Source organism: Cibotium barometz, chromosome 10, assembly GCF_041138505.1.
Source record: "Cibotium barometz isolate CiBa-2024 chromosome 10, ASM4113850v1, whole genome shotgun sequence".
Lineage (NCBI taxonomy): Eukaryota > Viridiplantae > Streptophyta > Polypodiopsida > Cyatheales > Cibotiaceae > Cibotium > Cibotium barometz.
In genome coordinates, this window is record NC_141055.1 from 39,709,358 (window position 1) to 39,735,451 (window position 26,094).

At 47.8% G+C, this 26,094-nt stretch overlaps 1 protein-coding gene across 5 annotated transcripts in view; it reads right to left on the minus strand.

Moving 5' to 3' along the window:
• The window catches only part of LOC147634889 (histone-lysine N-methyltransferase TRX1-like), a 93,961-nt gene extending 69,732 nt beyond the window's left edge, over positions 1–24,229 (minus strand). For all 5 annotated transcript variants that reach the window (XM_086804115.1, XM_086804118.1, XM_086804117.1 and 2 more), the window contains exon 1: positions 22,083–24,229. In XM_086804115.1, the coding sequence (XP_086660241.1) occupies positions 22,083–24,214 (2,132 nt within the window). In that variant the 5' untranslated portion in view covers positions 24,215–24,229. The remainder of the gene's footprint in view (positions 1–22,082) is intronic.
• Positions 24,230–26,094: the final 1,865 nt, after the last annotated feature.

Consider the following 26,094-nt stretch of genomic DNA (forward strand, 5'->3'; position numbering starts at 1 on the left):
ATAGCCCATGCCTCATAAATACCACTAATCTTCCCATAAGATGCCTAAACCCCAAACTCTTGCTAACCTAACCCCAAGATTAGACCTGTTACCCATGCTAGAGCCTTGGGACATAACATACTAATGATGTCCTCACTAATGAATCCGGAGAAGCAACTCTTCGGACTATGGACTAACACCCACTACTTACAGAGACGCACTAGAGCCGAGAGAGGGGGCTACCCAAAGTAGAGAGCTATCAGTGGGAGTTAACATACAGGGGGACCACACAGCAGAGCACATCGAAAGGATCTGGAGGTATAGCGGTACTCTTCAAGTGAGAGCTACAGGAGCGCCTATAGGTGGTAGCACGTGACCAGGAGGCTAGATACATGTGGATTAGACTGCAACTCTCAGCAGACATGGTGTTATACATTGCTCTATGCTACTTCTCTCCTAGAGGATCGAGATATGCCATGACAGCATGGGATGAGAGTAGAGGCAAGGAGGAGGACACAGGGCCATTGGGAGAGTCACCATATGCAGCCCTTTCAAATGAGATCATACACTACTTCAACCTGGGGGAAGTCCTCCTAATGGGGGACTTCAATGCACGGACACAGAGCCGACAGTGCGACATTTATGATTTCGAGCACCCCGAGGTGATGCACACACTAGAGGTGGAGGACACGAGAGCTTGCAGTGTCACGTGCACCCCGCACTTGGATGCCACGTAGACATTTCTCTACAGAAGGTGCGGGACCTAGGATGGTGAACTGGTCCCTTGTGAGCCCAGTCCGGGACGAGTCAGCCAAGGATCCATCTCAGTCGTCCGAGGTCAGGTGTGCATTGTCCTACACATGAGTCCAAGGTCAGGTGTGCACTGTCCTACACATGAAACAATGCCAGTCTGCGCTGTGAGTCTCCCTCTAGAATGATGTTAGTGGTTCTGTGTATCTGGTATGGTACCGGATGCCAGATTGCTGAGTAGATAGTGGTTAGGACAAGGGGCCAGCCCATAGGGCTACCCCGGATCTTAGTGTGGGCATGGGAATGGTGTAGAACCACCCCCATGAGGGCCAGGGAGGCCCAGGCTGAAACCACCAGCCATGGAGAGGCTGTAGGACAGCCCTAGGGCAAGATTAAGGCAGTTTCCAGGAGTTTACAGCCTTTATATGGCTGTAAGGCAGGTATAGGGCAGCCCATACAGGCTGCCCAGCCCTCTTGAGGTTTGCGAAAGCTGTGCCCAGCCATTTAGAATCAGGCGCATCACTTTCAGCCTGTTAGGGAGAAAAGCAGCATTTTTTGGGATTTAATTCAGCATTTATTGCCGAATTTCTGGTCATGGGAGCATTTAATGCTGGCCGACTGCTGGTATAAATAGAATGGCCCATAATCCCATTCAATCATCTCATTCTCCACCAAGAGCTCAAGCATAAGAGGCTAGACAAAGCCAAGAGGGTGCTAAGCAAAGGGGTGAAGGATTCAAGTCAAGGGCAGGGTATTCCCAGCCAAGAAAAGGTCCAAGATTGCTGTATTTTCTTTCAGATTTCTCATCATTCTAATAAAGCAAATACACCATCCGTGGTGGGGGCCCTACAGAGGGTAATTGGGACCCAATACTGTGTCCTCTCCACCTCTCCTCTCTCTCTCTCTATTTTCTGCACTTCTCCTTTCAGTTTGTGCATTAATTTCCGTCGCGAAAAGAGTGCTGAATTCTGAGTATTGAAATTACCGATTCTTCTCTGAAGCTTCCGCATATTACAGTGGTATCAGAGCCTACTTCAAGTACAAAGATTCAGCAAAGAAACCAGAATTTTTTCTCGCTCGTGTAGTTGGTTTTTAGACGCCGGTGGACTACCCCTTTCGGAGTGACTCCTGTCCCTCGAAGGACAGTTGGTTTTTAGCCTCCGGAAGTCTCCCACACAAATAGTGGATGGTCATATTGCGATCCGGAAAGGAATTGCCTTTTCCTGCTATGGCAAGCTTTGACGACGAGAGAGACCAAGAACCATGGGACCAGAGTGCACCAGGCAGCCCAGCTAGGGCACCAGGCTTGAGTGTCACAGACATGTTCCAACAAATGATGGGAGCAATCGCAGAACAGACAGCCAGCAGAAGGCGTAGATCTTGGCTCTGGAGGAGCGTACCCGCTCTCCAGCGTCGCGTTTTCCATCTCCTCCTCCCTCTCCTTCCGTATCCCAGATTCCAGATCCTCGTCACAGGGACCCTCTCGCGGGGTCACAGCCGCAGCCAAGCTCTTTGCTTGAGTTGCAGATGCGCGCATTGGAGATCCGACTACGAGAAGACGACGCCATGCGACGCGTGGAACACGAGCGTTACCTCAGAGCTTTGGACGCCAGATTGACACCGGCGGCGCCCTCGAATCATTTTCTCGAGAAAATGAACTTTAGTAAGTATAATGGTAAACTCGATCCCACAACTCTTTATTCATGGTTACATCAATTTGAAGCTTACTTTGCCACAGTTAGGAAAATAGATACTGACACAGTGATCTTAGCCAGTTGGTACTTGGAAGGTGACGCCATTCCTTGGTGGACTCACTGGGCTCATGCCCACACCAGAGCAGGTATGGCAGCTTCTGTGTGGGACGAGTTCGTCCACGACCTTAAGCAACGGTTTCTACCGCCCCACTACCTTGAGCGACTCGAAGACGAGTTCAGGGGAGCGCGTCAGAACCCGCAACCAGTCCTTCAGTTTGCCAATAAAATTTCGACCTTATGTCTGCAATTAGACTTATCTGATACATACAAGAAAGGGTAGTTTTTGTATGGCCTGGACACGCAAATCCAATGGGAGGTGCGTATGTTTAGGCCAGCCACCTTTGAGGACGCACTCTCGCTTGCGCAGAGTGCAGAAATGAAACATAATGGTACCGGGGTTTGAAGAACTAGGGTTAGCCGTTGGGGTCTATGTGGGAGCTAAGCTCACCACGGAAGCTGTGGAGGCGGTGGCGGCGGGCTTTGGAGGCTTCTTAGGACAATCTCGAGAAGTATGTCCTTTTGTATGACAAAAGAAACATCTACCCTCCTTCTTGTACTGAGAAAGCTCCTCAGCACCACTCAACTTGCCACCTGTCTTGCCTGCCTCCGCTTTCTGGTCTCGAGTAAGCTTTGACGCATTGTTTGAGTTCTTGGAGCCAGAGGCTCCTGGGTGAGCGCAACGAATTGCTCAAGTCCTTTGGCTACATAGGTGGCCAGAGAGTCGTTGTCTTGTTTGACAGCGGTAGCATGGAGGATGTGGTCACGGAACAGGCCGCTAGGCATGCCCGTTCCGAGCTGACTTCGGTGGACAAACAGGTTGAGGGTATTAGCACAGGTATGACAACGAGCATCAAGTATGAAGCTCTAGGTGCTAAGTTAGTGATTCAGGGCATAGAGTTTGTGCGTGACTTTATGGTTGCCCCTCTTGTAGGAGCAGACATAATTTTGGGTATTCAGTGGTTCCACAAGTTTCTTCCTGATGTCAAGTGGGACAAGCACACGTTCCAAATCAATCAGAATGTGTCAAACGCCCCGGTGACCATTAAGTGTGAGCCAAGAATTCCGAACTTTCCGCTCATAAGCCACTTGCAGGCTAAGCGAGCAGTCAGGAAAGGCGCACAGTGTGCGATGATTTACATCCAGACAGCCCCCAGACAGTGGCCAGTGCTTCCGAGAAGTACTCGGTTCTCCATGAAAAGTTCCAGAAGATTTTTCTTCGGGACAGCCTCCCTCCCTAGCTCACCCCGTCCAGACCAGAGGATCATAGGATTGACCTCCTCCCAAGCTCGGAACCCCCGAGCAAGTTTCCGTATCGCCTTTCCAAGGCAATGGAATCGGAGTTGGACTGCCAACTCCAAGAATTGTTGCAAGCTGGCTTCATCCGCCCCAGCGTGTCGCCATTTGCAGCACCGATCTTATTTGTCAAGAAGAAAGATGGGTCTTTCCGTTTGTGTGTCGATTATCGTGCACTCAACAAGCTGACTATCAAGAGCAGATTCCCGATGCCTCGAATTGACTATATTCTCGAGAGGCTGAATGGAGCAAAGGTGTTCTCAAAACTGGATTTAAAGAGTGGGCACCACCAGGTGCGGATTGTGGAGAGGGACATCCCCAAGACAGCCTTCTGTACAGAATGGGGCCCACTATGAATTTGTGGTCATGCCATTTGGCTTGACGAACGCCCCAGCTACATTTAACCGCATGATGATGCGTGTTTTCCGGGATTTGATTGGACAGTGTGTGTTCATATTGTTGGACGACATACTGGTATTTTCAGCTACGGTTGAACAGCATGACGTTGATGTGGAGAAAGTTCTTAAGTTGCTGGAAAGCAACGAGCTCTACGTCAATGAAAAGAAGTCGGAATTTTATCTGTTCCAGGTGCATTACTTGGGATATATAATTAGTGCTGAAGGCATTCGACTTGATCCGGCTAAAGTGGCTGAGATTGTCAACTGGGAAGTACCTCAGACGGCCTATGACATTAGATCATTTGTGGGTATATGCCAGGCATATTCCACCCACATCGACAAGTTTTCTGACCTCTCGACAAATCTCACCGATCTGCTAAAGGGGGTGAAAACAAGAAGACAAAAGATTCGAATGACTCCACGAGCGTTGGAGGCATTCCAGAACCTCAAGGTGGCTTTATCAGAAGCACCATGTTTAGCACTTGCCTCGTGGGGCGACCCATTGCAGGTGATCACCGATGCGAGTAACATCGCAATTGGAGGTGTATTGCAACCGAATGGTCATCCAGTAGCTTACATGTCTCGTAAGTTACTGCCCGCCGAGAAGAACTACTCAGTCTATGATCGTGAACTCCGAGCAGTTATACATGCCTTGAAACATTGGAAACATTTTCTGTATGGCCGTGACTTCGAGGTTCGCACTGACCATCAGGCATTACGCTGGATTCAGACAATGCCAAGTGCACAGTGGAGTGATCGACAACACCGCTGGAGTCAGATATTCCAGCAATTCGATGGAATGATTGAGTACCTTCCAGGAAAGGCCAATCCAGTGGCCGACACTTTGAGCAGGAAGGGACAAGTGTCTACGATTTAGACCACTAGACTTGACCTTGTTGGTACAGGACTAGAGGACATGAAGCACACATACGCGGATTCCGAGGAATTCGGTACACAGTGGGAACAGGCATTGGATGCCACAGGACCATGCCATTTTCTGATACGCGATGGTTGGCTTTTCTACAAGGGCCGACTATGTGTCATGAAGTCATTCCGGGCAGCTCTTCTCCATGATGCCCATGACGCCATTACAGGTGGTCATAGGGACATGAATTCGACTCTAGAGAAATTAGAACGGCAATACGATTGGCCAAAGATGAGGCGTGATGTGTTTACATATGTACAACGCTCTGACATTTGTCAGAAGGTGAAAGCTCCTCGTGGAAAGAAGATAGGGTTGTTACAGCCCTTGCCAATTCCTGAGGGTCCTTTCCAGGACATTTCGATGGACTGTCACAAATCTGCCTCCCAGTCCGAGTAAGCGTAATACGCAGTGCTTAACTATTGTTGATAGGTTTAGTAAGTTTGTTATGCTTATTCCTTGCAGGGCCAATGTGACCGCCGAGGATGTTGCCCAGTTATTCATTCGGCATTGGTACCCGATCGGCGGGATTCCTAGAACCATAGTGTCAGACCGAGATGCCAAGTTTACCAATCATTTTTGGAGAGCATTGTTTGATAATTTTGGTACTAAGTTGAATTTTTCCAGTGCATTCCACCCACAGACAGATGGCCAGACAGAGATATACAACCAGTTGGCCTTTGATGTGCTGAAGTGTTATGTCTACGATCAGCAAGGTAAGTGGGAATCGTATTTGCCTTTAGTTCAAGCTGTTTTGAATGACTCTTTTTCTTCAGCTATTGACAGGACTCCATATGAGGCAGCGTTTGGAAGACCTTTCCAGTCGTCGTTAACCAGGACTTCGTCTTCAATACCGGAGGCGAACAGAGTGACGGAGTCTTACCAGGAGATCTTAGAGTCAATAAAAGACAGATTGGCTAAAGCGCAAGCGGTCTACACTCGACAGGCCAATAAAGACCGAAGGGATATGAAGTTTTCGGAAGGAGATTGGGTTTATCTTCGGATAATGAAGCAAAGATTGAAGCAGGTGGGCAAGCGATGCCCAAAGTTGTCTTTCAGGAGCGTCGGACCTTTTCCCATCCAGAAAAAGATTAATGAGGTGTCTATGCAGTTAAAGCTACCTCCGAGTTGGACTATGCACGATGTATTTCATGTCAGTTGGTTAAAGCCATATGCAGGTCCACCCCCTTCAGAGGTCAAAGACGAAGCGGATCCAGACATTGTTGATGAAGCAGAAGTAATGGTTCCAGAACAGATCCTTCTGCACTGTTTCAAGCATGGCTCCGGCCGAAGACTACGACAGTTCCTCATGAAGTTTCAGGACCGAGGAACCCATGAAGCGGTATGGCTCGACAAAGAGTTCTTCGAAGACTATCCGGTGTTATTGACGAATTATTTGGAGGCTATGCAGCTTCCGTCAAGTTAAGCAGAAGGGGATGTCACGTGCACCCCGCACTTGGATGCCACGTAGACATTTCTGTATAGAAGGTGCAGGACCTAGGATGGTGAACTAGTCCCATGTGAGCCCAGTCCGGGACGAGTCAGCCAGGGATCCATCTCAGTCGTCCGAGGTCAGGTGTGCATTGTCCTACACGAGTCCAAGGTCAAGTGTGCACTATCCTACACATGAAACAGTGCCAGTCCGCACTGTGAGTCTCCCTCTAGAATGATGTCAGTGGTTCTATGTATCTGGTATGGTACCGGATGCCAAATCACTGAGTAGATAGTGGTTAGGACAAGGGGCCAGCCCATAGGGCTACCTCGGATCTTAGTATGGGCATGGGAATGGTGTAGAACCACCCCCATGAGGGCCAGGAAGGCCCAGGCTGAAACCACCAGCCATGGAGGGGCTGTAGGACAGCCCTAGGGCAAGATTAAGGCAGTTTCCAGGAGTTTACAGCCTTTATATGGCTGTAAGGCAGGTATGGGGCAGCCCATACAGGCTGCCCAGCCCTCTTGAGGTTTGCGAAAGCTGTGCCCAGCCATTTAGAATCAGGCGCATCACTTTCAGCCTGTTAGGGAGAAAAGCAGCATTTTTTGGGATTTAATTCAGCATTTATTGCCGAATTTCTGGTCATGGGAGCATTTAATGCTGGCCGACTGCAGTAGTACTGGCCGACTGCTGTAGTTGAGCTAGTATAAATAGAATGGCCCATAATCCCATTCAATCATCTCATTCTCCACCAAGAGCTCAAGCATAAGAGGCTAGACAAAGCCAAGAGGGTGCTAAGCAAAGGGGTGAAGGATTCAAGTCAAGGGCAGGGTATTCCCAGCCAAGAAAAGGTCCAAGATTGCTGTATTTTCTTTCAGATTTCTCATCATTCTAATAAAGCAAATACACCATCCGTGGTGGGGGCCCTACAGAGGGTAATTGGGACCCAATACTGTGTCCTCTCCACCTCTCCTCTCTCTCTCTCTATTTTCTGCACTTCTCCTTTCAGTTTGTGCGTTAATTTCCGTCGCGAAAAGAGTGCTGAATTCTGAGTATTGAAGTTACCGAAGCTTCTGCATATTACATGCAGGGTGTCAGAGGACATGGGGCCGGATAACACCAGATATGGTCATCACTTACTTGAGCTAGGAGCGCAACACCATCTCGTTATTTATGACGGGATGAGACAGTGGCAGGATTCAGGAGCACTGACATGCTTTCCACGATCAGGGGGGGGTAGCGCAGTGGACTACATCATGGGGTCCATGGAGACCACACAGGCAGTGACATCTTTCACCATCCCCCCCTGTCCTATTGGTGCGGATCACACGTACCTCTTACTGTCACTAGCGAGCTCCACACCAGCACCCACAGCCCACACAGGCATCGCATACAACTTTCTACTTCACCCATGACTTGGCAGACATATATGAGCATCATGTATATGACGGGCTACTCCAGATGGATCCCCTGTCACCTCTAGACACACTCACCACCCAGCTGTCATCTCTACTACATACGGCCGCCACCCGCAGCTTCCCCCATCATACACATTGCACACACAGATAGATCTGGGAGCATGCCCCAGAATCAGTGGTATGATGATGAGTGCAGAGAGCTATATAGACACCTCCGTGCCCAGAGAGCACTAGGGACCATTACACAGAGACAGGCGAGCCGACAGATGAGGATCCTCACATGCCGTAAGTGGCGTGCATATGAGGAGGCACAGTACTGGGATATATACCACCTACTCATGAGCAGAGATGCAGCCACTACATGGCGCAGGATGAGAGCCTCGCCCTCGTACCCCGATTGAGGATCCACACACATGGCACACATATGCAAAGAGCCTCTACCATATCCCTCAACAGCCGCCCATACCACAGCCACAGGAATCCCGCCCTACTACCTCTACTTTCTTTACCGCCTCTATGGTAGAGAGAGCTATCCGCCAGTTACAGCATGGGAGATCGGCTGACCACACAGGTATACAGAGTGAGCATCTTATTTATGCTGCTGACACACTGGGACCCTTTGTTGCTCACCTCTTTAATAGGGCACTAGTGGAGGGCCTACCAACTGAGTGGACTATGCACACCATCGTGCCTCTCCACAAAGCGGGAGACACGCTAGACCCCAGCAACTACAAGACTATCATGATTGGTCATACATTGGCCAAACTTTATGGCGCAGAGTGCTCGAGGCAGAGTTGAGCTCATATGCAGAGTTGAGCTCCACAATTGACCATATATTCACTCTGAGATGTCTGCTTGACCAGGCTAGGGCACGAAAGAAGAGATTATACTGCTGCTTTGTGGATTTCCGCAAAGCATTTGACACGGTGCCACGAGAGAGACTCTTCCAACGCCTACAGTCATTGGGGATCCCATCAGAGATGGTTTGGGGCATCTATGCTTTATATGAGCAAGTCTTCGGGCGCATACGATGCCCCAGGGGGCTATCTGATGTTATTGCTAGCACCATAGGTGTGAAGCAAGGATGCCCACTCTCTCCTACACTATTTGGGCTATACATCGATGAGATGGCTGACTTCATTGGTCACGCTGGTGGGGACGGGGTAGACATCTCAGGTACCACAGTCCACATTATGCTATGTGCAGATGATATTATTCTAGTCTTTTCGCGGATGGGACTACAGCACCATCTCCATGCACTCGATGACTTTTGCACACAGAGGGGGGCTTACAGTGAACCTTGGGAAAACCAAGGCCATGATTTTCCACACCTCAGAGCTGGTTCGACGACAGGCCATCTTCACACTAGCAATAGGACAAGTAGAGGTGGTAGACTCATGTGTACCTCGGGATTACATTTACGACTCCGCCACGAAGATTTACTATGGCACAGGCAGCCAAGGATAGACTCACACGAGGGTATGCAGCTCTGGCCATGCTAGAGAGACAGAGTCACCAGGCACACTTCCAGGAGCCCAACACGAAGGGGTGGTTGTTTGACACACTAGTCACCCCTGCTTTGATGTATGTTGCAGCAGTATGGGCGCTTGGGCTCGCCACCTCCACATGGTCTCAGATAGAGAGGCCTCAGATTCTCATGCTCTCACGGATGATCCGCAGCAAACCCTCTGTCCCACATGACATTGTTTGGATGGAGTTTACTGCACCTCCTATGCTAGTAGAGGCCCTCTTCCAGACGATCTGCTTCATACAGAGTGTCATGGCCCTATGAAAATGGAACAGTACAAGTGTGGGCATGGTGGTTGCAGAGTCAGAATATTTTATGATTCACATGGGGGGTGCCCGGACAGAGTTTAAGATGTGTGGACATCCCTAGGTGTGAAGGGGGGAACTAGAAACATTAAACTTTAATGTTTATTGAAGTTTGCCCCTAGGCCTTAGTGGCCCTAGGGAACTTTTAAAAGTTTGGGGCCCTAGGGATTATTTTGGGGAGGAGCCACTTTTGGAGTGTTTCTCTCTCCTCTCTCTCTCTCTCTTCCCTTTTGGGAGTCGTGGAGCAAAAGTGAGAGAAGAAGCGTGGAAAAGCTGTGGAAGGAGGAGGCGGCTGCTGGAGATTGTTTGCTTCTGTTTTCTCTGTGCAAACCAGCCGTACAGCCTGTACGGACAGGCCACGGGCTCTTTCTGGGTCCACGCTACACACAGGCGGCTGCTGAAATCTGCTGCAAGCACTCTTTCTCTGCTGGATTCTCTGCGCACAGGCCCTGTACAGGCTGTACCAGCAAGTACACAGCCAGTACCATGTTGTACGACTGCCGTAGAGTGTACGGACAGCCAGGTACAGCAAGTACAGTTGCTGCAGGCGGTGCAGACAATTGCTGGACAGGCCTGGTTACATAGATTCAGGCGACCAGAATCACGACAGTTGGCTGCTTGTGCAAGTACGACTTCTGGCACGTCTGTCATCTAGACTACAAGTGGACGGGTGACTGCTAGTCTACCGCACTCTGGTTTTCTATCAGAGGCCGGTTTCAAGGTTCCGTCCCCGGGGCCAATCATCAACTTTCTGAAGGGGGTGAGCTCGTGGTTGCTTTGAAGAAAGCCATCGCTGAAAATTCAGCAATCATGTCTGATACAGAGGATGAGTACTTCTATCATGAAGAAGAAGAGCAAGAGACTTCTCCTGAGAGAGATGTATCTGAGGATATTTTTGCAGGAGAACAGGCTGCAAATGTTGAGCCTTATGAGGATGTAACACAGCCAGAAGATGTGCATGGTAAAGAGGATGATGATGCTCGGTTCAAAGATCGCTTGGCTAGTGTTATGGATACTTTTATGCAGCTCACACAGAGCGAAGATTTGCTGAATTTATGAGATCTCGCACAGAGCCCCAGAAAAAGAAGAAGAAGGTTCGTTCGAAGAATCTTCCACAGGGTCATAGTGGTGCCATCCCACAGGAACCATCTTTTGGCCAGTTTCCGAATATGCAGCATGCTTATGGTGCAAACTCTCAGAGTTCCTTCTATGGACAGCCACCTATTCCTCAGCAAAATATGCATCCAGGTTATTTCGGTGGTGGCTCGGTGTTTCAATCCATGACTGGGGGTTACCCTCAGGGAGGCATGGGTATGTATGGGCCTTTTGGAGCCAATTTTCAGCCTGGCATGCAAGGGAATATGTATGGTGGTATGCAGTCCGGTATGCAAGGAAATGTGTTTGCAGGCATGCAACCTGGGATGCAAGGCAATATGTTTGGTGGTATGCAACCAGGTATGCATAATGGAATGTATGGAAACATGGCTGGAATGTATGGTATGCCTGGTGTGGGAATGGGAAATGTTGACCCAATGATGGGTATGAATGTTGGGGGCAGCAATCTTGCGAAACCACTTCCATATGACAATCTAACGCCTATGGGAAAGGCGAAGGATTACAAGGAAGGGGGAGCTGCAGTGAAGTTTGACACTTTCAGTGGGGCCAAGGATAAATTGAAGGCACTTACCTTTTTACAGCAGTTTGATGCTGCTTTTTCTGGTGGGAATTACACAGAGTCTTCTAAGGTGAGGAAAGCTGCCACTTTTATCAAGGGCAATGCTTTGCAGTGGTGGTCTACTCTTCTTTTGCAGGGCATAGCACCCACCACATGGGTCCAATTTAAACAGGTTTTCTCTTCCGTATGGCTCACATCTACATTTGAGGTGGATGTTATGACCGCATGGCACAAGCTGGATGCTTCAAAGTGTGATAGTTTGGAGGATTATAACAAGAAGTTTTGGGAAGCTTTACTCCCAGTGACTTCTTATCGTGCCGTGCCATTATCTGAGCAGGTTGAGAAATATTGTTGTGGGCTGCCCAAGGAGGTACGAGATTATTGTATAAAGACAAGAGTAATGAACATGTCACAGATGATTGAAAATGCTATGACAGCTAATGCGTTACTCAAAGGTGGTTCATCTGGGTTTAAAGGCAGTAAGAAATTGAGCAAGAAAGCTGAAAAATTTGGGCATGCTTCTCGTGATGCTAAAGGGTCTTCAGAGACAAAGTATAAGAAGTTGCCAATGCCCAAGAGGACTTCTGAGGAAAGACATGCTTTGAGAGATGCTCAAAAGTGTTTTTACTGTACTGAAGAGGGGCATATGTCATTCAATTGTCCCAAAAGAACGTCCAAAAAGGACCCTGACAATAAGGAGAGCCCAAGCCAAAGAAACCAAAGCCTTCTGCAGGCTTAGTTCCTGATCTTGTGGGGGAGCAGCTAGGTGGTGAAGCTACAGAGTTGTGCAGGGCATGGGGCAAAGTGAGAGATCAGAATGCTTTGATCTTCTTTGACACAGGTGCTAGAGCCAACTTCATTTCACCAGATTTGGCTGGCCGATTGGGGATTCGCGCAGAGGAGATGGGGCCGTTACATGAGGCAAATATGGCTTGTCCAGGGTATGCAGAACCCGTTACTCCTATTATTGGAAAGCTTCGGCTTCATTTGCAGGGTTATGTGGACAGCGAGGAGTTCTTCATCATGCCTTTGGATGGCTGTGATGTTTTGTTGGGGATGCCATGGTGCCACAGGGTACATGCGGTGGTGGATACTTACAATAGGAAAATCACTCTGACTCATAGAGGGAAAGAGCATGTATTGGATGTAAAACTCAAAGGGGAATCTGTTCCTATTGTATCCGCTTCGGCGATTTCATCAGTAATGAAAAAGCATCTTTCCGCGTACTTGATTTATGTAAAGGATGCACAGGATGATGAGTCTAAGTCTAATTTGTCTATGTTAGATAAGGACAGGACTGATTTCTTAAGTGGGTTTCAAGACTGTTTTTCCGAGTCATTGCCAAGAGAATTACCTCCTGAGAGGCCAGAATATCATGCCATAGATCTAATTCCTGGTAGTACTCCACCGAATAGACCGCCGTACCGTGTTAGTGTAGCCCAACAAGAAGAGATTATGAGTCAGGTGTAGGAGCTTTTGAATAAGGGATTGATTCAGCCTAGCTCATCACCCTTTTGCTCACCTGTGCTCTTAGTGCAGAAGAAGGATGGTTCTTGGCGCATGTGTATTGATTACAGGGCGCTGAACAAGAATACCATCAAGAATCGATTCCCCATACCGAGGATCGATGACATCTTGGACCGCTTACAGGGCTCCACAGTTTTTAGTCGTATTGACTTGAAAAGCGGGTATCATCAGATACGAATTAGACCCAAGGATGTGCATAAGACAGCATTCCGAACCACGTTTGGGTTGTATGAGTTCTTGGTTATGCCCTTTGGTTTAACGAATGCGCCTGCCACATTTAACAGAATGATGGACAAGATTTTCAGGCCTCATAGAGAGTTTGTGGGCACATTCTTTGATGATATGATTGTGCATTCACGAACTGAGGAAGAGCATAGAAGGAATTTGGCCATTGTGTTTGCAGAACTCAGAAACCATAGGTTGGTGGTTAATGGCAAGAAGAGTGAGTTTTTCTTGCAGGAGATACATTTCTTGGGGCATATTGTGTCTGGTCATGGAGTCCGTATGGATCCAGCCAAGGTAGAAGCAATACTTAATTGGCCAGCTTTGAGGACCGTGCATGATGTACGCAGTTTTCTAGATTGTGTTCCTATTACAGGTGATACATACGGCACTTTGCTGAAATTGCTTCGCCTCTTCATGCTTTGACGAAGAAAGCAACTCCGTTTAGATGGGCTGATCGGGAAATTACAGCATTCAAAAAGCTCAAAGAAAAGCTTACTTCGGACCCAGTATTGGTGTTACCGGACCTCCGAAAGGCTTTTGTTGTCCAGTGTGATGCATGTGGAAGTAGCATTGGTGCAGTTCTCATGCAAGAGGGACATGTGATAGCCTATGAGAGTAGAGTTTTGCAAGATGCTGAGAAGCATTTACAGGTGTATGAGAAAGAGATGTTGGCTGTAATTCACGCTCTTTCTACATGGAAACACTACTTGCTTGGGGCTGATTTCACTGTGCAGACAGATCATCAGACCTTGCGATATTTCCTCACGCAGACTAAGCTTTCAGAGAAGCATATGCGTTGGGCAAACTTTTTGTCAATGTTTCACTTCCAGATTGTGCATGTGGAAGGCAAAAAGAATGTAGTGGCAGATGCTTTGTCACGCAAGCCACAGGTCTCAGCAGTTTCACTTGCTTATCATCATGAGCTTGATGAAATGAAAGAGCAGTATGCCCATGATGAGGATTTTGAAAGGTTGTATGATCAGATGTCTGAGGGTCGGCGGCATGAGCATTATACTCTCAGAGATAGGTTTTTATTGATGCATGGCAGACTGTGTGTTACCAGGCCATTGCGACTCAAGGTTATGATTGAAAGTCATGCTTCACCGTATGCAGGTCATAGAGGTATTGACGCCACGGTCAAAGCAGTGGAGACTTTCTTTTATTGGCCAACCTTGAGAAGAGATGTTGATGCCTTTGTGAGGCAATGCATCGTATGTCAGAAGGTAAAGTTTGACCGTCAGAAGACACCTGGGTTATTACAGCCTTTACCTATTCCGGATAGACCTTGGGAGAGCATTGCCATGGATTTTGTATTTGATCTTCCACGGACACAAACGGGAAATGATGGCATCTGGACTATCATATGCAGGTTCAGTAAGCAGGCTCATTTCATTCCCGTGCGGAAGACAATTAAAGTGGATCATATGGTGAAGTTGTTCATGGCGAACATCTTCAAGTATCATGGCTTGCCTACGTCTATCATTAGTGACCGTGATCCACGGATGACGAGTTTGTTTTGGAGAGAGTTGTTTAACAACATGGGTACAACTCTCAAGTTTTCATCGTCATTTCATCCACAGACAGATGGTCAGTCAGAAGAGGCTAACTCTACAGTGTTGGATCTTCTCAAGTGTTATGTGTCAGAGCACAAGCAACAATGGGAAAAGTATCTTCCTTTAGTGGAGTTTGCATATAACAACACTGTACATAGCTCGACAGGCAAGGCGCCTTTTGAGATTGTAGAAGGAGGGAAGAAGGTTCCACCCATTTTGCATACAAAGGATAAGATCTTTGAGGTTGATCAGTATGTGGAGAGCTTGGATGAAGCTTATCGGAGAGTTAAGTTGGCCCTCCAGAAAACTCAGCAGAAGCAAAAGAAAGCCGCAGACCGTCTCACAGACGTGATTTACAGTTTGCATTGGGTGATTGGGTTCTTTTGCGCTTTGAAAAGGCTAGACTCAAGAAGATGAAGGGTAAAGAGCGCTTATTCCCTAAGTTGAGTATGCGATATTATGGGCCTTTTCAGGTTTTGGAAAAGATTGGTGAGGTAACCTATCGTTTGAAGTTACCAGATCACTGGAGGATTCACAATGCTTTTCACGTGAGTCTTCTTAGACCTTTCCGTGGGGATGTGCCTGAGGATGTATCAGATGAGGCTCAGCCGGAAGTTGAGGAACTTGATGAGGTTCTGATTCCAGAGCAGATACTGGCACATAAAGAAAGGAAGGTACGAGGTAAAGTTTCCCGTCGCTATCTTGTGAAGTTCAAGAACTATTCACCGATGGATGCGAAGTGGATGGAGGAAGGTGACTTAACAGATTCACCTCAGGTTTTGCAGCTTTATCTCGATGCCTTTGAGTTAGAGCCGACTCTTATTGTGGCTCATTCAGGTTCAGCAGAGCATGGGTCTGGAGCATTACCTGATGCTCAAGAGGGGGGTAGCACCTCCACTCCCTTGATACAGACAGGCTCAGATGACATCTAGAGGTCGCTTGGTGCAGATTTTATCTCACCCGAAGGTACTGAGGCTGACAGTACATCTGTTTATGGGACTTCTATGATATATGTGTACTAGTCACATGAGATTTTTGTGGATATGTATGGTTCACAGTGGTATACAACTTGGACTATTACTATGCCATTGGTTTGCAGTGAATGTTGATACATGTGTATGGCTTAGAGAGATTGGGACGCTGATCTTGCCATATTGTATATTTCACTTTGGATATTTTCATGCATCACCAAAATGCAATCGAGGACGCTTGCCATTTTTCAAGAGGGGGGTATGTCATGGCCCTGTGAAAATGGAACAGTACAAGTGTGAGCATGGTGGTTGCAGAGTCAGAATATTTTATGATTCACATGGGGGGTGCCCGGACAGAGTTTAAGATGTGTGGACATCCCTAGGTGTGAAGGGGGGAACTAGAAACATTAAACTTTAATGTTTATTGAAGTTTGCCCCTAGGCCTTAGTGGCCCTAGGGAACTTTTAAAAGTTTGGGGCCCTAGGGATTATTCTGGGGAGGAGCCACTTTTGGAGTGTTTCTCTCTCCTCTCTCTCTCTCTCTTCCCTTTTGGGAGTCGTGGAGCAAAAGTGAGAGAAGAAGCGTGGAAAAGCTGTGGAAGGAGGAGGCGGCTGCTGGAGATTGTTTGCTTCTGTTTTCTCTGTGCAAACCAGCCGTACAGCCTGTACGGACAGGCTGCAGGCTCTTTCTGGGTCCACGCTACACACAGGCGGCTGCTGAAATCTGCTGCAAGCACTCTTTCTCTGCTGGATTCTCTGCGCACAGGCCCTGTACAGGCTGTACCAGCAAGTACACAGCCAGTACCATACTGTACGACTGCCGTACAGTGTACGGACAGCCAGGTACAGCAAGTACAGTTGCTACAGGCGGTGCAGACAGTTGCTGGACAGGCCTGGTTACATAGATTCAGGCGACCAGAATCAGGACAGCTGGCTGCTTGTGCAAGTACGACTTCTGGCACGTATCCCGAGGTGGTACAGACGGGTACGGTGCTGTTTTTCAGATCTGTACTTTCAAGGACAGCATAAGAGTGAACATCAAGAGGAGGGTACAGGCAAGTACAAGCACGTGTCTGAAGCAGGGTTGTGGATACAAGTGCCTGCAAGTACAGATTGGTGCTGTTGCTTCCTCCAGTGCTGTTTCACGAGCTAAATTTGGTAAGCTCCGTTTCTGTTCATCTATCTCTCTTTCTACTGCTTGATGTCTGTTGCAGATATGAGTTATCTGGCCCCTTGTGAGAGGAGGGGTATGGCAGATTGACAAGGGTTGAGACAGAGTTTGGACAGCACATGTATGTTTGAGCTGAGATGATGTATTAAGCACTTGAGTTATGCCAGATGTATGCCCATGGCTGGCCTGCTTAGTGATCTTGGCTGATCAGAGGGAGGCACAGTGTGTTATTTGGAGACACAGATCTGTGTGCATAGATCCTCTGTGCTAAGAAGGATTTGTGGGCCGTCAGATTGGATATACAGGTGTAAACTCTTGGCTGATTTTTGTGTTGTACTCAGCCATTCATATTATTATAATTGAATAAAGAAATACCGCAAGGGGCGCCAAGCTTTGGGGCCAACAGGTGTCGCTGTGTTTTCAGATTTGGGCACTCTAGCTCCAATCTGTTTTGTTTTATCATCTAGACTACAAGTGGACGGGTGACTGCTAGTCTACCGCACTCTGGTTTTCTATCAGAGGCCGGTTTCAAAGATATGCCATCAGATCCACTCTCACATAGAGCTTTTGAGGCATCCAGGCAGCTCGCAGAGAGTGGAGATAGGAGATCATGGTATTCACAGAGGATACAGTGGCTCACTTAGCATGGTCTTGACATAGATCACCTGCCACCTTTCCAGTATGATATACATGCACCACACATCCAGCTCTCTCACAGTGAGAGGAACAGAGTCCTTCGGCAGGATTTATGGCAACGATACACTCAAGAGACTTGGATTACACCCAGTCAGCCTCTACCGCCGAAGATGCTATACAGAGATTAGTTTATGCGTATCTCAGCGGATGGATTCATACAAAGACCTGGATACATGGATGTGTACATGCCTCACAGAGCCCGAGTGGTGATTGGCCAGCTCAGAGTGTGATCACACCAGCTTGAGATTGAGGCAGGTAGGGCAGCACGGATCCCCAGAGCAGAGAAGATATGCAGACTATGCTAGGAGGAGGTTGAGAATGAGGAACATTATGTATGCAGATGCAGAGCATATAGTGTCATTAGAGAGAGATACACCACCATCTTCAATGGACATCTCTCACTCCGCCAAATCATGGAGTCCGCAGACCAGCGCTATTTGGCCAGTTCTTGCTAGACACTGCTACGGACTCATACCACAGGGAGAGGTGGGCGACAACTCTAGCTCACTGATTTCTTCCAGAGATCTATCCCAGTGCCTATCCTGAGACAGGAGGGGGTTACACTTCAGCGCGCTGCGGACCTCCGAGCCAGGCGGAGACCAAGAGAGCACCAGGCTACCAGACTCCCAGACTACATCAGAGGGAGATCACAGAGATACGGGCTCAACATCAACACCATATCCAGGAGCGGCTAGCTCACTTACACTCACACCCGGAGATCATGCTCCGAGGTATTTTTGCCTCACCATCACCTATGTATCACATATTACACCCCCATTATGGTACTGGTTGGAGCTAGACAGATCTGCATTGCATTCTTGTATACCCTGTGCATATAGGTTGCATACTGAGCCTCTAGTAGTAGTGCTCCATCCATCACACCTCCCCACTAGCTCAATACTTTCATAGTTTATTTCATGTTCATTTTGTCCTTTTTTTTTCTGGACATCCAGAAGACATTGACAGTTGTACATTGATTTAACTCATAGGTCAAGTTCAGCCTCTAGTAGACGTTAATACAGCTCTCTCTCTCTCTCTCTCTCTCTCTCATCAAGGGGAGGTTCCACTACCTCTTGCGAGAGGGATTCAGACCACTCTCTAGGATCATGGATTTTCTAGAACAGAGTGCATGGGGCTCTTTCTTCTAGAGCTAAGCAAAAACAGGGAATCCCTACTGCGGCACACATCAACTACACCTGCCCGAGGACCAACCCAGAGAGCTCTCACTAACTTCTTCCAAACTAGAGCCCCGAGAGCAAACCCACCCACTCCCCCCGACCTCTAGGCTAATGCAGCAACCTGGCCGAGAGGAGTGACATTAGACAAAGCCACCCAATGCCCGACACCCCTAACATAGTGACCGCTGCCCATGCTCACGTCACCTCAGGAGGATCAGAACCATCATTTCCTACCGCCACAGGACTTTCTCCTGCCCTGTCAGCCTCACCACATTGGGTACCATGTTGTTGCGCCCTATGCAAGATATTCTTGGCTGATGCCAGAGCTTGAGGCTTTTTGTTGGTTTTTTTATGGATATTTTCTTTTAGTTTTACTTTTAGTACCATGATGATGTATTCCATGGACATGATGGAACATTTTGGTCTCATAGGTCATTTTGGTCTTTTGAAGACTCTCTCTCTCTCTCTATACCAACTAGCAAGGCTTGAGCAGGAACTATACCAGCTATTTCTTGGAAGGGACTATAAGGAGGCTTGGAGGATCTTCCAGGATCATCGCTTTCCAACTCTGATTACTTCACCCAGCACCTGGCACACCTATGCCACCTCTCTCTACCATGTCCCCGAGCAGCCACCTCTCCCCCATCCACCCGAACCTCGTCCCCCACACTCTTCTTTCACCTCAGCATGGTGAGAGATGCTATTGACAGGATGCAGACTGGGAGAGCACAAGATCATGATGGACTCCTCATCGAGCATTTCTCCCATGCTAGAGACACGCAAGCCCCTTGAGCCTTTACTAGTTCACATGTTTAACAGGGCTTTATGTGAAGGCTTCCCCGTCAGCTGATCATCGAATACTATTGTACCTATCTTGAAAGCCATGGACCCCAACAACTATAGGACTATCATGATTGGTCACACCTTGGCCAAGATTTATGGTTCGATTTTGGAGCATGAGCTTAGTAGATGGTCCAAGGAGCAGAGACTCAGAGCACCGGGGCAGGCAGGCTTTAGGAGAGGGCACTCCACACTAGATCACGTCTTCACACTATGGGGGATCATTGAGGAGGGGAGAGCTCACACGCAATGGATATACTGCTACTTTGTGGATTTCCGCAAAGCCTTTGATACTGTCCCACGGGCCAGACTGATGAGGAGACTGTAGGATATGGGAGTGCCAACAGAGATGCTCTGGGGGATCATTACACTCTATGAGTCAGTCACACGCAGAGTACGGCCTCCAAGAGGTGACTCAGAGATCATACACAGCACTATCGGGGTGAAGCAGGGCTGCCCCTTGTCTCCTACTCTATTTGGTCTATACATTGACGAGATCTCGGATTACATAGACAGACAGGGAGGACCAGGAGCACATTTGGCAGGAGTCCTGATACCGATCCTCTTGTATGCAGATGATATTGTTCTTATTTCTGATTCACCAGAGGGGCTGCAGAGGCATTTGGATGCATTACAGGCCTTTTGCAAGGACCAGGACCTTACTGTGAACCTTGGAAAGACCAAGGTCATGATCTTTAACACCTCCTCACAGTGGATAAGTAGATCTGCAGTACAGTTTACATACAGTGGAGAGCCTGTGGAGTATGTTACCTCGTATGTATACCTTGGGATCACTTTTGTTGGACCTCAGTTCTCGATGCGGAAGGCAGCCGACACTAGATTGATGAGGGGATATGCAACCCTTGGCTCGCTAGAGAGGCAATGCTCACAAATACAGTTTCAAGAGCCGAGGACAAAGCTTTGGCTATTTGATACTCTAGTTACACCTGCACTACTGTATGGTGCCCCCATCTGGGGTCCTAGCTTATACCATAGGAGGAGACAAAGGAGAGAGCCGGCCGAGACAGATACAAAGGAGGTATATGATGGGTGGAAGCCGATGGAGAGGCCCCTAGTGGCGATGATCTCACGCATGATTAGGAGTAAACCATCAGTGCCACATGAGATTGTGCGGGCAGAGATGGGGGCTGCACCGATAGTGACAGAGGCTCTATTCCAAACAGTGACATACAAGCATAGGCTATGGGAGCTTCCACTTGATAGATACCCCCCGCTAGCCTTGGAGTCCTCGACACAGTTGACACTTGAGGGAGATACAGAGTGCTGGTATGCACAGGTAGGCACTTGGTTTGGCATGCACAGTATGCAGATGGAGGCACTCCCCCCCTTCCAGTACAGCATAGAGGCCCTGTCATTTGCTCTCAGCCGCACAGAGCGGAACAGGGTTATCAGGAAGGACATTGTCAGACTGGATACTCAAAGGACATGGAGTTCACCTACTCGTCCACTGGGGACAAAGGTGGCCTTCTACAGAGATCACCTCCTATGCCTGACAGAGGATGGGTTCATCATCCGTCCACGCTACATGGACATACACCTATCCTTTGGGGTGAGATGTGTGATCGGCCAGATCCGCACCTCATCCCACCAGCTGAGAGTGGAGACTGCTAGATATGGGCCTAGGGCGGCCGCACCAGAGGACAGGATATACCAGCTCTGTCACACAGAGCCCGAGATAGAGGACCATTACATATGCCGATGCCCCGTGTACTATGAGATTCGTGGGAGGTTCCACTGCCTCTTTCGAGCTGGGTTCAGACCATTTTCCAGGATCATGGACTTCCTGGATCAGAGATACCTGGGACTTTTTCTTCTAGAGCTCCATAGACACAGGGAGTCCTTAGTGAGATCCAGATCAGCTGTACTTGCTCGAGAACCAGCACAGAGAGCTCTCACTGACTTCTTCCATACCAGCACTCCGAGGGCCGATCCACCCATCATACCCAGACCACAGGCTAGTGTAGGAGCTCGGCCGAGTGGGGTGACACTCGACAGAGCCACTGAGTTATGGAGAGCTCGACGCCCCAGACCCCATGGCCCTCGCCCACGGCCACGCCACCACAGGAAGATCCGGGCCATCATCTCCCATCATCGCAGGACCTTCTCGCGCCAGCTCAGTTTTACCACCTTGAGCACCATGTCACAGCGGCCCATGAGGGATGTATTAGGGTGATATGAGAGCTCTCTGCTCATGTACCTAGATCAGATTTTAAAGTTCTAGATTTTTGTTATCTTTCTTTATTACTATTTTGTACCCAAGATTATGTACCTCATGGATATGATGTAACCTTTTGGTCTCATAGGTCATTTTGGCCTTTTGAAGACGTTAATACAACTTTCTTTCTTTCTTTCTTTCTCTCTCTCTCCCCCCCCCCCGGCACCCCTAAAAGAAAAAAGTTAAAAGACAAAGCTTCCAAAACCACAAGAACTCTGGATAGCTTACTTACTCCCTCCACTTCTGATGTGCCTCTTGGTACGGCAACGTTGCATTCTGGGTGGTAAAACCTTCAATCACGATAGGGCTTTCAGATGTACCCTTGGGGGTGTCATTAGCTTTCTGCAGTTTCCTTTTCCTTCTAGCTGGAAGAGTACGGATACTGGAATCAATCCTATCTAGCAACTCTGTGCTCTCCTCATTGATAAGGTATCCACTTGAGACCAGATTCATTAGCTCTCTGGACCAACGTAGTGAGTTCTTTGATGGGTTAGTGGACCGGTTTGTCTGTGAATTTGGTGGCAGGTCAGATTCAGCCAACTCCAGACTCGGGGCTTTGGTGTCAACCTGTGTTTTTGCTGGCGACAGATCTGGGGTCTTGCTTGCTGAAAGGATTTTCTGATTGTCCATGCCTGCACTGGCAACACCCACTTCTACTGCAGCATAAAAGCCTTTAGATTGCCTGTGTCTCCGCTTGTAGAAATGCTTTACTTCTCCAAGTTTAATCACTTCAGGTTCTTCAGCACATCCATCCTGAAGGCTGCTTTCTGCAACCACTTGAGGGAGCACAACAGGCTTAGTCTCATCGACATCCTGAGCAACTGAAACTTCGCTTTTACTGCCTTCAAACTCTGCAGATACACTGTCCTGCTGGGCACCTAGCTCTGTCTGCTGAACCATCTGGTCACTGCCCCTTACCGGTGATAGGCTCACCGTTTCATCAGCAAATAAGGCCACATCAAGTTTCAACTCCAACTCGACACTTTGGTTGGATCCATCTTCCTCCTTAAGCATGATGTCTTGTTGATAAGCTGTGTGAAAACCATCATCCCGTGTTTCAGGTCCAGGTATAAAAGCTCCTTGACTGTTTTCAATATGATCAAGTTTTTTATCATCTCCTTCCCGCTTTGGCACATTATCCTGTTGATTCAGAACCAAAAGGCCACCTTGATCGTTTGTTTCTACTCCTTCCTGCTCAATCGCCCCTGCAGAAGCAGACTTAGGAGAATTATAAGCTTCCAGAGCCTGCGTGTGCAGCTTCGTGCCGCAAGCTTCCATGTCTGGCAGCAAAGCATCCATTTTACGAGCTTTTTTGTGCAGGAGGACATCATCCGATGAGTGCCCGAAGCTTACTAGTGCACAATCTTCGATGATGCGGCTCGATCCAATGTGGCTATCTCCTTCAGGCAGCCTGCTTTGTGGCGATCCCTTTTCAGAATCGAAAACCCTAACCCTAACTCGCCCTGCCATTTGATCCTTCTTCCTCTTCTTCTTCTTCGCTCTGTTGCGGAAAGGCCTTTGCTTGCCCCTTTCCTCTTTTCCTCCTCCTTCTTCTTCTTCTTCTTCTTCTTCTTCTTCTTCTTCTTCTATATTATCGGATGAAGGGTATACGAGGATTGCGTCTGTCGGGGGCCGACCGGTGCCCTGCAGAGGGCGAGGAGGATGCTTGCTCAGACAGTGGTGGCCATTCCTACTCTTCTCCATTTGCTTGACAGCGATCGTTTGAAGACGGCGACGCCGACTGACCTTCTGGTCCTGCACTGCAAACCCTAAAACTGCCGCCTCCTGCGATCCATCGCCATTACCATCGCCGTAGCCAGGATCCTCGCGTTCTTCTTCGTCATCAAGGACTTCCCTGTGGCCATAGCTTCGCTGCTGCTTAAATGGCGACTGCGGAACAGGATCGTCGGAATTGAGGAGGAGCTGCGCAGGGATGCGACGGCGTGAGTAGAATCGAGGCAGGGAGGAGAAGGGTGCAGAGGGAGGGGGAGGAGGGGGGGGAGGCGGAGGGGGAGGTGAGTGTTTGGGAGGGTAAAGCCGGGAGACATGCACGTACTTCATGGAGAAGGCAAGCTCTGTAGCTAGGGCTGGATATGGCGATGCAGAAGGGGATGGAGATGACGATGGAAGGGCAGCATCAGGTTGCAAAGGTGAAGTTTTATGAAACAGTGAAGTTTGCGTTTCAATGGCTATAGGAGGAGACAGTGCAGATAGAGCAGGGCTTTCTGTTGTGGGTTCTGGGTCTTCCTCTTCCCCTTTACCATCTTCGAAAGCTGTGTTGCCGTAAAGGGTATTATTGTTGTTGCTTTCCTGCTTGTGGTACAATGCCTCCTGCTGCTGCTGGAGTTGCTTCTTTGCTTCCATCTCTCTCTTCTTATGGGGAAGAATATAAACTAGGGACCTATTTATACCAGAGCAAGCCTCATGTGTTTAGAAACTGGCTTGTCCGGGCCCGCCGCCGTGTAATCACACCCTGTCCTTACACACTGGCAAGGGCAAGTAGAGATATGCCACCACGGCATGGGTCTGTGTGAGCTTGTGCAACCCGTGGCATGGGTCCATGTAAGCTCGTAAGAGCCGTGCAACCGTTGGAACACGGTAATATATGGAAAGTGGTTATGAAAAGGAAATATTCCACATCTCATTGGATCTGTGGTAGAGACCATAGATTTGACGAGCAGCACACCAAATATGGCTCTTCATTCTTTTCACTCTAGGGATTAGTTGGGTGATGCGTCCTCTCTCAAAGAAGGGCAAAGCATTTCACTGTCGAGCAAGCTACATTTATACTGTGAAGTGCACAATTTGGTAATTGTAGGGGAAAGGATAAAAACGCAGCTTGCGATGAGCAAGCAATGCACCTCTTTCCCTCTTTACAAACCCTCTTTTACAGTTCTCAATGGGATAATCATGTGGTACACATTCCAACCAACTAGTCCCTGGTTCTAGATAAAAGATAAATGATGGGCTAGATTGCATATGCTTTTAGCAAAGCACATAACTAGGTAATTGTAAGCCAATGAATAGTCAAATGTAGCTTGCTCCATAGCAAGTTGTATTGAGCTATGCACCTCGTCTTCTCTTTATAAACCATCTTTTGATAGAGACGTCACCCAACTCAATCCTTAGTTGGTTTGAGCTATGCACCCCTTCTTCTCTTTATAAACCATCTTTTGATAGACACATCACCCAACTAATCCTTGGTTCTCAAAAAAACATTTGATGGGCTGACAACTCGTCTTCTCTTTAAAAACCATCTTTTGATAAACACATCACCCAACTAATCCTTGGTTCTCAAAAAAACATTTGATGGGCCAACAACAATAGAGTGTCGACATAATACTTAAATGATTAGGTTGAAACAAACTCTGCTTGTCTACACAATATGGACAAGATTCATGAAGATGATCAAAAGGTGGATCTCAAGAAGCTCTTTGCTTGCTTAAAGATTGATGCTCAAAATGGCTATCTCCTTGAAATACAAAAGATACGAGCAAGTACTTGCTCTATTAATGATGGAGCAGGCTCTCAACAAAAAAAACAAGGTGTTGTGCTCATATCCCTTATAGTATGAACCCAAGGCACCAACATAGTGCTTAGCACAAGGAGTAGGCTTTTGGTGTTATAGTCTACTTTTCTTATGCAACTTACAAGTGCTTTCTCTCTAGAGGCAATGCCAAATAAAAGAATATGTTGTTCCCAATTGTTAATTCTTGACCTCATCATTTTTTTTAGTAGAGATCCTGGTATTCAATCGATATTGAACTCGTGATTTTGCTCAAGAGTCTACCAACTCGCCTATGAAGTCGTGGACTTGACTCCATCATTCTTCTCTTGATTGTAGGGGATTTTCTACCTCTTTGACAACATATCGAAGTGTGGATCTAAGTATTTGTCCAAAAAAAAAGTTTTTGGCTTGGGCAAGGAAAATTGTAGTTACAATTTTAAGCTTCCATGTGGCGTTGCTAGATTTTACTCCATTTTTAAAAACCTCTAAAATCATTCGGGTCGCTTAGATCTTTGCATTTATATTTTGTACTTTATTATGAAGAACTACATATGTTAATTGATTTATACTCTAACTCAATTTAGTAAATTGATTTAAAACAAAGCCATAAATCTTCACACTCTTTCATGCTCCACCTACTACAAAAGCATTCTTAGGAACTGTACAATATTTTAGTGTGCAATACTTCTTTCATGTGGATCCCTAGGTTTTTATACCAAAAGCTAATGGACTTAAT